General features: G+C 34.6%; 2 protein-coding genes across 2 annotated transcripts; one reads left to right on the plus strand and one right to left on the minus strand.

Annotated features, from left to right (window-relative positions):
* The first annotated feature begins 913 nt into the window (after window positions 1–913).
* Window positions 914–7,680, plus strand: LOC107768236 (serine/threonine-protein phosphatase PP2A-2 catalytic subunit). Its single transcript, XM_016587341.2, has 6 exons — window positions 914–1,460; window positions 3,310–3,424; window positions 5,974–6,082; window positions 6,148–6,225; window positions 6,792–6,983; window positions 7,117–7,680. Exons 1-6 carry the CDS (start codon window positions 1,208–1,210, stop codon window positions 7,288–7,290), a joined length of 921 nt encoding a protein of 306 aa, XP_016442827.1. The 5' UTR covers window positions 914–1,207; the 3' UTR covers window positions 7,291–7,680.
* Window positions 7,681–8,449: 769 nt separating this feature from the next.
* Window positions 8,450–11,721, minus strand: LOC107768235 (uncharacterized). The gene is made up of 3 exons (XM_016587340.2): window positions 11,406–11,721; window positions 10,478–10,786; window positions 8,450–8,751 (listed from the first exon to the last, which is right to left on the minus strand). The coding sequence occupies exons 1-3, from the start codon at window positions 11,634–11,636 to the stop codon at window positions 8,635–8,637; spliced, it is 657 nt and encodes a 218-aa protein (XP_016442826.1). The 5' UTR covers window positions 11,637–11,721; the 3' UTR covers window positions 8,450–8,634.
* Window positions 11,722–14,983: the final 3,262 nt, after the last annotated feature.

Consider the following 14,983-nt stretch of genomic DNA (forward strand, 5'->3'; position numbering starts at 1 on the left):
TAGGGTGCATAAGAATAATGCTGAATAGGGTGTATTAGTTATGCTGATATTATTTATGCTGACATATTTCTTATTTATTGTTTGGTTTGATGTATTAAAGCATTGCACAATTTCTAAAAGAATTGTTTGTTTACAAAAATGCCCTCAAAACCAGTCCATCACTCTAACTTTTTAAAAGAAACATATGTTGAGAAATATTTTTATATGAAAAAGTTTTAAAAAAATTATTTGATTTGTCTATCTATATTGTAATATAGAACCAAATATTTATTTATAAAAAGGGAAATATGCTAAGTATTTATTTATTTACTAGAGATATAATTTTATTTCTCACTGTTTGGATTATTTTATACTTGCATTAATATATTAACTAGCATATTTTAATCAAGCATAAATTTTGAAGACCAATTTTGTCTTTAACTAAGCTAATGCATGCATTAAAACCCATTGCATTTTTAATACCATTGTTTTCTATGCATTAGTTATGAATAGGATAATATCAAATAGGATGTATAACTAATGCATAGGTTCAAAATGTCTACCAAACAAGGTATTATTAATACACAAAGCTAATGCATGCATTATTTTATCTAATACATTCTACCAAACGACCCCTTAGTAATATTGTCCGTTTTGTTTTTCATATTGTTGGTGCATTACGTCATGAAAGGAAAGTATGACAAATGATATAATATATCAAACGTTATATTCATGCAACACTACAGCGATCCAAACCAGCTGTAAATGAGAAATGTTATTAGTTAAGAGATACGAACATACATGGAGAGACGAACAGTAATTTTTTTTTATTTTAAAAGAGACAAACAAACACACATCACAATATATTTCTCGATTTATTAACGCACGTATTATTTTATTTGTGAAAACATTTTTCCTCTCATTTATGCTGCAATTTTCACGTAGGAGAGAGAGAGACAGCTTAATAGCTTCGCATGAATGGAGACAAATATCGGAGGCATTAGATGTTCCAGAGATTGAAACCCTAGTTACTTTATCGAGGTTCAACTTTTTGAAAATTTTGAATTTCGAACAACTTTTTTCTGCTTGACTTTAATCGTCGGCCGTAAAAACGTTCGATTCAATTGGCGAATTATATAGCAGTTGGATTTTCGATCTGACGATTGAAGCAGCGAAAAATAGCTAGATCGGCGATTGTAGAAGGAAATTTGTGTTTGACGGGAAAAAAATGCCGTCGCACGCGGATGTAGATCGGCAGATCGAGCAATTGATGGAGTGCAAGCCCTTATCAGAGGCGGAGGTGAAGACGCTGTGTGATCAAGCGAGGGCGATACTCGTGGAGGAATGGAATGTACAACCGGTGAAATGTCCGGTAACGGTGTGCGGTGATATTCACGGACAGTTCTATGATCTCATTGAGCTTTTTCGAATCGGCGGCAACGCTCCTGATACTAATTACCTCTTCATGGGCGATTATGTTGGTGAGTTTTGGTAATCAGGTTATACATTTATGGATTCTAACGATTGTTTTTTTGAAAATGTAAAATCTAGGTTGGATTTGGTAGATACATTCTGTTAAATTAGAAATTTGCACATGATATCTTGGTTTTTGTGTTAATTTTCTCTGCGTGCAATGAATTATTTTTGACATAAATAGGAAGTAGAAATAGAATGCTACAGGCAGTCTTGAGTTTGAGCTCTGGGTATGGAAAAATCCTAGTAGTGAGTGCTTCCTCCTTTAATGGGCCTTACGTGGGACGAAAAAACCGGATTGTTAGTCCGAAAGCGGATACCAGACACTGGATGGGAAACCAAAAACAGAATAAGTAAGAATGCTACTGCTAATGTGAGCAGCACTTGAAGGATGATAGAGGTTGTGCTGTTTTGTGTACTAAGTAGAATGTGAAGTGTAACTTTTAGCTCCAATCGTTGTGTGCGCGTGGTTCTGCCGAATGTAAGGGTGCCGTGAAGTAACAACTTTATGGTTGTTGTTTTGTAATTTGCCGTTATTCGAGATTTTATTTCTCAATCATTCTTGATAAGGATGATATATGATTTGCTGTTCATTTATTGGCAGTTTTACTATGATGTGTCGAACAAATGGCAAGCTTTATTTTGATCTAATCATTGTTTATACTCGATAATGATGAAGTGCTGTTGTGATGTGGATTTCTAGTGTGCTTGGTGGTTGGAATATGACAAAGTAACTTCATGGAATTGATATAATATTTTGGAGCCAAACGTGGGAGTACTTAATTTGGTAATTTTCTTGGTGCCTAAGATGACAAATTGGTAAAAACGTACATGTGGAAACATCCTCCTAAGAGTTGCAGGATGCTGATTAAGGAACAAAATAATTTGGCCATCCAATAAGACGAGTGACCAATTTTATTTTATTTTTTAATAGAGAAATTTTTTAGGGCCAGTGGCGCACGGTTCAAAACTCGATGGATAATGGATTTGTCCTTCTACCCTTCTCCACGTAAATACCACATTTTTATCTGCAACGAGGTTTACATCTGTGACATGAGCACATCATTGTTGTGCTCTTATCATTAGACCAAGCCTCTGGGGCGGACGAGTGACCAAAATTGATTTGGAGTTATGGTGTCACTTTATCTTACAAATACGACGACTTGACAACTGTCAGACACACTGATTCTTGTCCTTTCACAAGCTTATTCTTAGTAAGAGTGGGAAGCATCTGGAAAACCAGTGCTCGGTGCTAGATTTTGTGCCTGAGTCATACATTGTGGACAAAGATGCTACAAGTAATTACATGTCATGGATTTTTTGTTTGAGTTTTGCTTTCTAAATATGTTCTTTTGTTAGAAGAAGTTCTCCCCATACAGAAAGCTACTTCTTCCTATGCATGTCAAAAATTTGGTGCACAGATGTCAAGTGGGCACTTGAGCGGTGTAGATTTTTCCCTACTCATCATTGTTTGTTTTCTGTATATAGCTCTACCAAAAAGGAAGTGTTCTATCAACGGGTTCCGTAAAATTAGTAACTGTTTTCCATTTTAAATGACTCACACGTTTTCCTTATGACATGATGGTAGATAAAGGCTTTTGAGGGTTTCTTTTGTCTTTCTAATACTTTTTTCATCTAAGGTAGATTTTGTTATGTAGGTCTCACTCCATAAACTGCAATGACAGATTACATTTTTCCCTTTTTATTACCTTTTTACTGTTTCTTTGATGGATTCCTTTTCTTATCTTTCAGTTTACTTCTCTGTATGTTAAGCGTTAACTAGTATTATCAGTTTCCTTGTTGGTTGAGTACATTAGCATTCATTGTTTGTCATTAATAATTGCCTAACAAATGCAGACCGTGGATACTATTCCGTTGAGACTGTCACGCTATTGGTTGCTCTGAAGGTCCGTTACAGAGATAGAATCACAATTCTTAGGGGAAACCACGAAAGCCGTCAGATCACTCAAGTGTGAGTCCTTAATATTTATTCATCATTAAAGTGCGTAAATGAGGTTTTTTCAAGATGATGTGTCTTTCTCAACAGGTGATATTCAAGGATTATTCTTTGTCATTTTTTAAATAATCTGGTTTATGTATGGCAGTGGGAATTTTATGTTTATGCGATGCTTTTATAAAATTAAAAAGGTTTCTGCATTGCTCTTATATTTCTTAATCTAGCTAAACTGCTATTTCTCCGATTAAAAGAATTTAGAAGAACTTAATATGCAATGCTGCCTAAGTATGTAGAAGAATTACCATCTCTTTATATTTGGTGATTGTTTCATTTATGCTGCTTGGTGCATGACACTTTTATGTGTTTCTTACACTTAGGGGTCGTTTGGTTACAATACGGCTTATGCTTGGATTGGTTTTTATCCATTGTTTGGTATGTTGTATTAAAAATGACAATTGCATAATTTCTAAGAAGAAGGTATAAGTTATCCCGACACTAATTACCCCATCCCCTACAAGGTATAAGTTATCCCGATACTAATTTTAATCCCGGGATAACTTATACCAGGTTTGCTAACCAAATAAAGTATTAAGGTGGTATTAAATTTTTATACCAGCACTATATCTACTTATACCTCATACCAAACGACCCCTTAGTGTTTCACTGGCCTAGTATGTTCGTACATGCTACTTTTTTCTTTCAAAATTTGTCCAGTTTGGTGGATTATGTTATTCGACTTTCTGCTAGTGGTTAGTTTAATCTCCTCTTTGCTTCTCTCTCCTTGGGTCTGCGTGAGCCAGTAAGGGTAGCAACCTGAAATTTTCGCTTCTGTGGCTCAAATGTCCTTTCTTGATTTATGTCTTCTCCTATTGCACAAAAGCAATGGGTGTGTAATTGAATGTGATGCTTCTGTTCAGCATACTCAATGCAACTCTTCTTTCCATTTCTTCACCCTCTTTCCCTGGAGGTCAGGTATTAGAACTTTATACCTATTGAAACACCTGAGGAAAGTTTGATGATTTTTACCTACTACTGATAATATATAAAATTTAATTATATTGATCTGATTTATATACGTATATAAATAGTACTCTTAAAAATTCAGTTAAGTAAAAATATAATACCAATATTTATAACCCAAGATCCAATTGAAAGCTATAAGATTTCATCAAATAAGCAATACATAAGGAAAAAAAAAGAGTTGTATGTAGACAAATAAGTTTGATCTCCAATTTTTAATTGCTCCTTTTTAAGTTAATTTTTTGTATGATTATCTAGGTAGATATATTATTATTGGATAAGGATAAATAGGATCTTAGAATCCTGTCTTTAAAAAAAAAAAGTTATTCCTAGCAATTTATGTAATTGATAAGATTTTTAAATTTGAATCTGAATGTTAAATAAATATTTAAAAATATGTATGTCATGTGCAAATAATAAAGTGAACAAATGATGTAATAGTGTACTAAATAAAATATGATTTTCGCCATAAAATGAGTATATGCATAACCCATCCCATTAATTTGCTGACTCCATCTGAGTCAATATACCTTCTAAATTCAAGCAAAGATAATTTTTTATCGCATTATTTTTTTATATGCAAGGATCGGGTCTATCGGAAATAGCCTCCCGACCTTCACAAGATAGAGGTAAGGTTTGCGTACGCATTATCCTCCCTAGAGTCTAGACCCCACTTGTGGGATTACACTGAGTTTGAAGTTGTTGAAGTTGTGCATTAACGAGAAATCTGGGACAATGAAGATGAGGATGTTCCAGCAGATGTTTCCTTCTCATTTTGGAGTTGTAATGAGGATAAATATGATTTTATGTTCCTCTACTTATTGAATGAGACCATAAATTTGTTACTCACAGTCACAATATGTAGTAGTCCCAAAAATTTCGAAAAAATGTGATATCACTGGGTCTGAGAACTGTTATAATTTGTCATGGCGAGTGCTTTTATATATGCAAAATCGTTTACATGGTCTTTGTGAAGATTTTGGTTGAGAACACTCCGGCCTTCATGTATACCACCCGCACCTGCTCTCAAAAAGTCATGAAACTCTTTGCATGGACAAACTTAGTAATCATATTCAAGAGGAGGATTTCGTAACTGAGTAGTTGGACAATGATGTCATACTAGAAGCTTGAATGTTAAGTTGCTAGATCTTTAGAAAGTGTTTTTTTTTAATAAGGATCTTTAGAAAGTGTCTTCTTGCGCATGTCTTGAGTTATGTTTTAACCAAATATTAGCGTTTATAACTTGAGTCACACTTGGAGATTACATACCTTGTGCTTTAGAGCGCTCTGCAGTGCACTAGGTTCACTTCAACAACTTTGCTCTAGAACTATTAGATAGATATTTAAGTATGTTTACTTATCAGTGAAGATATCTGTATGCAGTTTTTCTTTTTTTAAATAAAGTATATCTATGGGAAGTCTTGCAGGGAGGGATCATCTATGCTATTCCTGATCAGCTGCCCTACTTGTTTTTCACTGCATAAAATATGACTGCAGGTTCAGAGTCATTTTTGTAGTAATTGACAGATGTCCTTTCCTGCTAGGTATGGGTTTTATGATGAATGCTTGAGGAAGTATGGAAATGCTAATGTTTGGAAGCATTTCACTGATCTTTTTGATTATCTACCATTGACAGCACTCATAGAGAGTCAGGTTGGCAATTTACTTGAATAGAACTGTTGGCAAGTTTTATATGCCTAATTTTGAGAAATTTGTAGATATTCTGTTTGCATGGAGGACTCTCACCATCCCTTGATACCCTCGATAACATCCGAGCACTGGATCGTATACAAGAGGTATAATAATAGTTGTTTTCTTCAAGCTTTTACATGTTCATGATATGTCAAACTAGTCTGCTTTATATTTTGTCACTTCCTGCTCTTCCTCCTCTCTCTATTTGACACCATGTATCAACGTAATCACCTATTTACCTCACAAAATTGATCATTATGGCACAACAGGCTGTCTTATGTGGGTTACATCCATTTTTTTCCAGCAAGATTATAAATTCAGAACCAAACTAATCAAGAATTGAGGAGGAAGAGAATTCTGTGTTTCTATTATCATTAGTCGAAAGAGTTCCATTTTTTTCTAAATGTGTTGTTGGATAGGTTTGACAATGTTTCGTGTATGTAACATAGAGGCTTGTAGTATATTCCATTCACCAGTTAATGCAATCTACTTTTCCAGTTCTTGGATCTAGAGAAGGCAATATACTAGAATCACTTTACTATCTTTCAGTTGCTCCTTTCCTACTTGCACTAGTGGCTGCGATTATTTCAGATGTTTCATGATTATTATTATCATCTTAATGCCAATGTTACTGATCCTATCATTTATGCCTCTTTTTTATGGTCGTTAGGTGCCACATGAAGGGCCAATGTGTGATCTCCTGTGGTCTGATCCCGATGATCGCTGTGGGTGGGGAATATCACCCCGAGGGGCTGGTTACACATTTGGACAGGATATAGCTTCTCAGTTCAACCACACCAATGGTCTCACACTGATATCTAGAGCCCATCAGCTTGTCATGGAAGGTTTTAATTGGTGTCAGGTCTGTGGATATAATCCGAACAGTTTCTTCCGCACCTCTGAGGGAAATATCTCCCGCTTTTGTTCATTTAAGTGAACTTGTCTTTAAGGTATTAAATTGTACTATTAACATGATATTGGTTGCTTTTTGGCAGGATAAGAATGTTGTAACGGTATTTAGCGCTCCAAACTATTGTTACCGGTGTGGTAATATGGCTGCAATTCTAGAAATAGGTGAAAATATGGAGCAAAATTTCCTTCAGTTTGACCCAGCTCCACGGCAAATTGAGCCTGACACTACAAGGAAGACTCCAGACTACTTCTTGTGATCCAAATACTTGAGCTGATTGTAGCCCACCTATATCGTATCCCTGTAGATGTGTCTTGAAAGGAGTTATTTGAGGATTATTATCATCGCCATTCTTTTGTTTGGAGTTTACTATGCTGCTGGCTTTGAACATGCGCACCAGAGATCCACCACAGTTTTGACAAAGCGCCTTAGTGTCTTGTTGTGTATATTTTTTTTGAAAAAGATTCAAAGAAGCAGCAATAACATGGCACATTGTGGTCTGTATTTGAAGTTTATCGTAGAAAGCAGGTTCTCTTTTCTATCCCAAGTCCCTTGTCAATGGCTCCTGGCACCCGAATTGGTAGATGGTTATATCAAATTAATTGTTCTGCTATTACTAACAGCTTTTTCATTGATTTATATTTGGTCAGAATTTGGTCTTTATAAGGAAATGAAGTAGTAGCTTTAGGTGTGCGTTTGTATCTTTGGGTCTTTACATCATTTTAGTTACTTGAGAAAGTCGTAACTTCCCAATTGATTGCTATCTCTCTTATGATAACCCACGGTGTAAGCTTTAGATTAATCAAGAGTTCTAAATAATGTAAGACTTGAAAAGTTCCTAAACACGTTTTTCAAGCAAAAAATAAATTTCAAATAGTGAAACACGTTTTTACCAATATTAAATAAGTTACTAAAAATATCAAAATTTTGTAAAGCTGGAGGTTTGTGCTCACGCTCTTCTTCAGTCCGATGTTTTATAGTGCCTGATAGGAGTGCGAACTCTATTAGTGCCTCTTTGGTCTGCACTATGATGGTGCAAAATCATGTTCTCTATCGATGACTACTAGTAACCTGCAAAGTGCAATACTTATAACTTTTATTTTTTGGTGCAACAATACTTATAACTTCAAAGCACATGGAATGTGCTAAATTGGATTTAGGTGCCAAGACATTGTTCTATTCTCCGTAAAAGTAAAATTCTTGTCTCAACTATATGAGAGACAAAAAAAGATGAATTTGAATGATTTTTAAATTCTGCCGCCAACCATGCACATCCGAAAGAAGAGATTATGTACAGAGAATCCTGTAATTTGAAAGGTTCAAAAGAATATACAGTACAACAGGATATGATCACCTTCTACCCTGTCCAGAGTTACTCTTCATACTTTATGTATAGCAAAGGCACAAGTACAGATATAGAGGAACTATGAAATCTCTATTTTCTTCTAACTATAAAATGATAGAATGAATTACAACATTTTACACTGATTCAAACATGTTTAACAGCAAATCAATTAGGAGTGCAACCTCCGACCAAACAGTAAAAAAAAAAAAAGGATACGAAAAAATGGAATCCCTAAGCTGCGAATTTACAGATTTTTAGTCAAAATCGAGAATTATTTGGAAGTCTAACTGGTCCAGCACCAGGTGCAGCAGCTGCTCGCCTTTTCCTGAAGTATATTGTTGAACCACTGACAATCAGCAAGCCCAGCATAAGCACCTACAGAATAAAGATCCAATTAAACCACTCAAAATAAGAATCAGACATTCCCAATTAATTCCAATGCATTTACAGAATCAGAAATAGCTTGTTCTTCCAATCAAACTGTGAGGCTTTTTCAGAGAACTATTCCACAAACGGGTCTCCTTCAGAGACAAGTTGTGTGGGTCAAAGACTATACTGAAACTTTGTGTGCATCAGCTAACTGTGAAAGTTTTAGAATTTCAGTTTGGTTGCTGGTGAAGAGGGTATGAAAACAGAATGGTGCAGCGGCAACTACCATGTTAAGGTCCATGACAAAATGATATGATCTTCCAATTGGGTTGACTACGCCTAAAGAATTTCCATGTCCAAAAAGAATAACACCACGCAACTCAAATATCCCTATGCACTATATGAGCAGCCAATACTTCTAAGGCAAGCCTGCAAAATGGTTCATATAATTTTTTAATTGTTAGCAGTAGTGTCTGCGCCAACTTGCTCGCACCTAGACTATTTCACCGGGTACCTGCTATCTCCCACAGTACCTGGTGGTAACTCTACACACCAAGGAAATAGTTCATATTATTTCATTCAGGAGAAAGAAATCCAGGAAGTTTTCAAAATTAGATGACTGGATCAGTCGAGAAAAGCTAAGAAACTGAAACTATTAGAATGACACACTAACAGCAAGTAATCATGGCAGGACAAAATCTTTTCATTGGAGACATTGTTCCCAAAAACATTCACGGTTGATGGTTTACCATAATAGAACTAATGAAGTGCTGACAAAGACCTCCTTAGACTTCACTGGCTCTTTATATAATAGCGAACAACAATTGAACTTGTGAATGCATCTCGAACATAGTCAGAACAGTCTTAATGTTGTTTTATCAATAAAATTTACCTTCGCAACAAAAGAAATCTTTGAAAGGCCTTGGTATAACCAGTAGTCTTTTATGCTTTAGGTTTTAGATAGAAGGGATCCTTTCCACACTGGACATGACTGTGAATTGGAGGCAGAAAATAATAGGATCTCTTGGATAACAGAACTTCAACCTGGATTTATCTCTTGACTACCCATGACAATCCAATAGGAACTCTACAAGAATTAGGGAGAATAAGCCCTCATAATATTCTCTCCATTTGATGAATACAGATATTTAACCATTTGTTTGAAGTTTCAAAATTGCTATATGTCCCTCTGCTTCCATTAGCTTAACCAGGGTTTTACCTAGTTTTACTTTTTCACATTATAGAAATGAAATGCCCTGGGTCTCCTTTGCTTCCTTTCAAAGTCCTCCTAGTAAATTGAGTGGTTTTCCATAACAAAATAAAGTATCTCTTACTTCTCAATACCTCAGTAACTTGCACCTTTTTCTTTTTTGTCAATACCCTACTAACTTTCATCCTTAAACACTTATTTGGTTTTCACATATTTCTGTACATTGTAGCAGTTCAAGATGACACAGCGCTTACAGCTTTCCCAGGCAAAAATTATCAAAACAAGATTATCATATATGGTTCTCACATCATTTGGTTCATCCTATTTCATGCTTCGCTCTTGGCTAGCACTAAAATGAACCCTGAATACTAAAAGAACCAACTAAATTGGAAGAAAAAGCGAACAACTCTATATGCCTGACATGTTAGAACCTTCCAGACTTCCAAAGTCACTGGTTGCAGAATGTGAATTTGATGGTTCACCACAAGGCATTTTTGTAAAGCAGAAATAGCATGTACTTACCTCAAAACCAAGTACTGACAGCTTCTCTTCATTAACAGAAAGAACACAGCTCCTATAAGTTACATAAGCATGCGATCCACTCTTTGACGTGGATGAATCATCCAGCAAATTTCTTTCTCTTACCGAGGAGGTAAGAGCTTGACCATTATGCTTCATCACATGTAGCCTTACTGCAGCATAAGTGTCCTCCAGAGCAGATCGGTTCTTATTTCCTTTATTGCTGTTCACTTCCTTTGAACTAGCTTTAATCTCTACACACTTGAATGGGATACGATATCCAGTTTCACTGCACCTATACTTTTCATCATTCTACAGGAAAGAACATAGGGAAACATCACAAATCTACTAAAAAATCTAATCTAAACAAACCTTATTTTAACATCACTTTCGTTCACTTTTGTTACTTGAGACTATAACCAATTGCCATTCCCCTTCTCAGTTCTCCCAATACAGTTCAATAAGTGCTCCAGTTTACTTCCAACAATTTGATAGCTAACTATCTCACATAATATTTTGCTGCCAAACCAAATAGAATTACAATGTTCTATACTTCGAAATGATTTAAGTTTTGCTCTTTCTTAAACTCCATGAGTCAAACAAGCATCTATGTCATGGTCCTGAGATAGGAAATTGGCATTTAATCATCAATACAAACAACCTTTTTAAGCAGAAAATTAACACAAATAAACTTGTTATAAGCAACTCACAACCGTAGCAATAATCTCTATATAAGCACTAAGAATTTTAAATTACTCTATTGATCGCGAGGAATACTGCAGTTAAAAAGCCAAACTGAAACTCTCCGAGCTAGTTGATCATATAACTCTATAAACAAACACGCATCAGGTAACTAAACAATACATGCATTAGGCTAGAAAATGAAATAATCATCAAAATTATCAAATTGAAAAAGGAAAAATAGCAAAACCTTTTCGGAATAAGTACAAGGAACACAAGGACCAGACGGAGAACAATCGTAAGTGATATTTGTACCAATAGGCGTCTCTTTAAAGCTCATCAGATGTCTCCGTCCTATTGATACGATGCCTTCTTCTCTTTGTTCCGTAGAGATCTCATCGAGACCTACGGATGGATTTGGAGAAGAAGAAACTAAAAGGAAGATGAAGAGGAGAATCGCCGGCGAAAATGGAGAATCCATTGAATCGATCGATTGTGTCTCCGTTTTTCTCACCGCCGATCAAGTTTGATTTTGGAGGTTTCTGAATTAATTCGTGGATCTCCTCTAATTTTCCGTATATTGTATAACTAACCCCTATAGTTCGTTTTATACCTATTCAGATCCTCAATGTCTCTTTTATCGTCCCTCAACCCCCATGCGGGTGTATTTTTATGGAAAAATTTCACATAAGAACAACTGGACCCCCTACTTTTCAATTTTATAGCCCATATTTTAATTTACAATCAACTAGCCCAAAAATAATAGGTTAAAATTCAACATCCAACTCTAATAAGTTCTCGAAATTACTATTTATTTTTTAAAAAAGATTGCTCAAGCTTTTAAATTAATTTTTGAATCAATAACTATGACTCAAATATTAGTTCCACAAACCAAATCCAACTGGATGATGAAAATTAGATTTTTAACAAGCTTAAAAATGTGGATTTAAATTCCATATTTGATTTTGTGAAAAATTTGGAGTAAGTGTTATTTAGACTTGTTAGAAATAGTATAAGGAGATTGTATATAAAATTTGAAGTCATTTAATGGAGATTTGGACTGGTATTGAATAAGAACTACAACTGAAAATTGTGGAAGAAGTTCGTCTATAGATGCTTGTATAAATGTGTATAATAGTGGATAAGATGTGTTTATACACTCATATATACTATTATACAAGATTATACATAATTATACAAAAAAACTGACTTCATCTTCTTCCTTGCGTCTTTTCTGAAATTTAACTCAAATCGCACTCAAATCTGTTCCAAATAACTTCAAATTTAAATTTTGAACTCCTTTTGATATTTTCAATCAATTGGAACAACACCCAATCCAGACAACTAACAAACTCAAAAAAAATCCTATTTTCGAAAGCAAAACTTTGAATGACCTTCAATGGTGGACTTCTACTTTTCAATTTCTCACATTGCAACCAGGTGACACAAGGGGAGAAGCAGAAAATATATGGCCCCTTGAAGCTTATGTAGAAGATGTTAGAAGAAGAGAGAGTAAAAGCAATAGTTGTGAGAACACAAATTTAGCTCCATTGCTTTTAGAACAATGGTTGTAAGAACAAGGTAATCATAGGAAGAGAGAGGAAGGTGGAATTTTTACCTCCTATAGCAAAGGTTAACACCTTATTTATTTTAAATAAATATCATTTTAAAAAATTATATTCTATAGATACCTTTTAAAGTTTATAGCAAAATATTTAATTTTGGTTACCTCCTAGCCCTAAGCCACTAAATACGCTAATCAGTTACACTATTTTCTTTCTCTCTCTACTTTGATACATCTCATTCTCTTCCCCTATCCCATCAAAATTTTCGATCTCCTACTCCTTCCACCGGATTTGTGCAAAGCCCACTTCAGAAATTGCTCCGGCTCCCGCATCCGACGACTGCAACGGCATATTCCTACAGTACGTTTTCACTTCTGAATCCAAAATCAAACCCTCCGACCCTAAAAATCAACCCTACAAGGACTGCAACAACATTTTGATTGTTTTCGGAAAATTTTGATTTTGATAAACTCCAAGGCTGTGATTTCTGATGTGTAATTTCGGTCATTGCTGAAGACTCTATAGATTCTTCTTCCTCCATATGGAATATTAAACCATAAACCCTTCCATGCAATTACAATTGCAGAAGATCTTCCTTGCTTGCCTTCAAGAACTTCGAACCATTGAACATTATTAAGGACTGTGAACTTCTCTTTGATAGCGTCCTTAAGAGAGAGCCAGATTCTTCATCCTTACGTTAGAATTACAATTGCAGAACATTATCACGCTGTATTTTCATGTATTTCATTGTATTTATTGTCTTTTTTTTTCCATTGTAATTTAATATATCTTGTTGTATTCTATGTATTTTATTGTATTCACTGTCTTTTTCTCTCATTGTATTTCAATGTATCCGCGCTATATTATATGTATTTCATTGTATTCACTGTCTCGCTATATGCCATGAATGCATTCATATATTTTTTTAATTAATATAATTTATGTATTTAGATGTTGGGTATTTTTCGGTTGAGAATCTTTTTTTAACTGAAAATACAAAATTTGTGTGTTATAATTGAGTTTGTTCAGTTATATTAGGAGTATATTATGTTAATTGATTCACTTTCCGTTTTAAAAATAATGTAATCTCCTATTTCACGTCGTGAATACAGTCGAATACAGTTGAATACAATAATCTGTCCATCTGTAATCCCATGTTTTATTCCATGAATACAGTCGAATACACTCGAATACAACAACTGATTAACTGGACTTCCCTGATTCACGCCTATTTTTGCTACTGTATTCATGAAACAATAGCTTAAATACATCAAATACATTTTATAACCACAGAAAATGTATCTATAATCCGTAATATAGCAAATGATATCTATAGATGGTTAATTACTACTAAAGGATAGTGCTTTATGAAAATTTCCCTTCAAAATATATACAATATGGGCTATGTTAGGTAAATCTTAAAAACATGGGCCATTTTTTGTTATGGTGTGAAGTCACTTGTATTTTCTTGTAATTCTTTCTATTTTTATGAATTACTTTAGGGTTGTCTAAGGGGAGGGTACTGGTTCTTAAGGGTTAAGGGTACGGGGACGATAAGGGTAAGGGGAGGGTTCCCTAAGGATACTTTTTAAGGGGATTTAAGGGTACGGGGTAAGGGTCCTTTACTGGTACCCTACTAGTACTCCTACTGGTCCTAAGGGTGGGTACTTAAGGGTGCGGTACCGATACTTAGGGGTAATTTTAAATTAAAATAAAAATTTATATAAAAACACAAGCAAATTTTTAATGGATGAAAAAAAATTCAATATTTTATTTCAATACTTATTAAAATAAAATTATAATCTACGAAATTTTTCAATAACTTATATTGGTTCTTTGCTTGAAATTAATAGTACTTGTTTTTCTGCGTCCCTGCTGTCTCCGGTAGTATTTCACTATAGGCATCGTCGTCTTCTTAAATTATTTTTGGAAGGCCAAAGTTTGTTCTCTTCCAATATTTCAGCAAATCTTCATTTCCTTTACTATCACAAACATTATTTCTAACTGTTATTCTAGGAAAACCTTGAAAAGCGGGATTATACGTTTCTTGCACGTTGTTTCTGGGATAATTATTGGCTAACGGTGCAAAAACGGCCATATAAAAAAGAATGACAGACTTAAATTTAGAATTAATTACCTTTGTACTTTTTATTTTGCCGTTATGGAAAAAAATTTAAAAATATTATAGCGTATTTAAGGTCATAAGATTCAAAAGTTTATACCCACATAAATATTATGACATATTTAAGATTACAAGTTTTAA

The sequence above is a fragment of the Nicotiana tabacum genome, chromosome 20 (genome assembly GCF_000715075.1).
Source record: "Nicotiana tabacum cultivar K326 chromosome 20, ASM71507v2, whole genome shotgun sequence".
In the NCBI taxonomy this organism is placed as follows: domain Eukaryota; kingdom Viridiplantae; phylum Streptophyta; class Magnoliopsida; order Solanales; family Solanaceae; genus Nicotiana; species Nicotiana tabacum.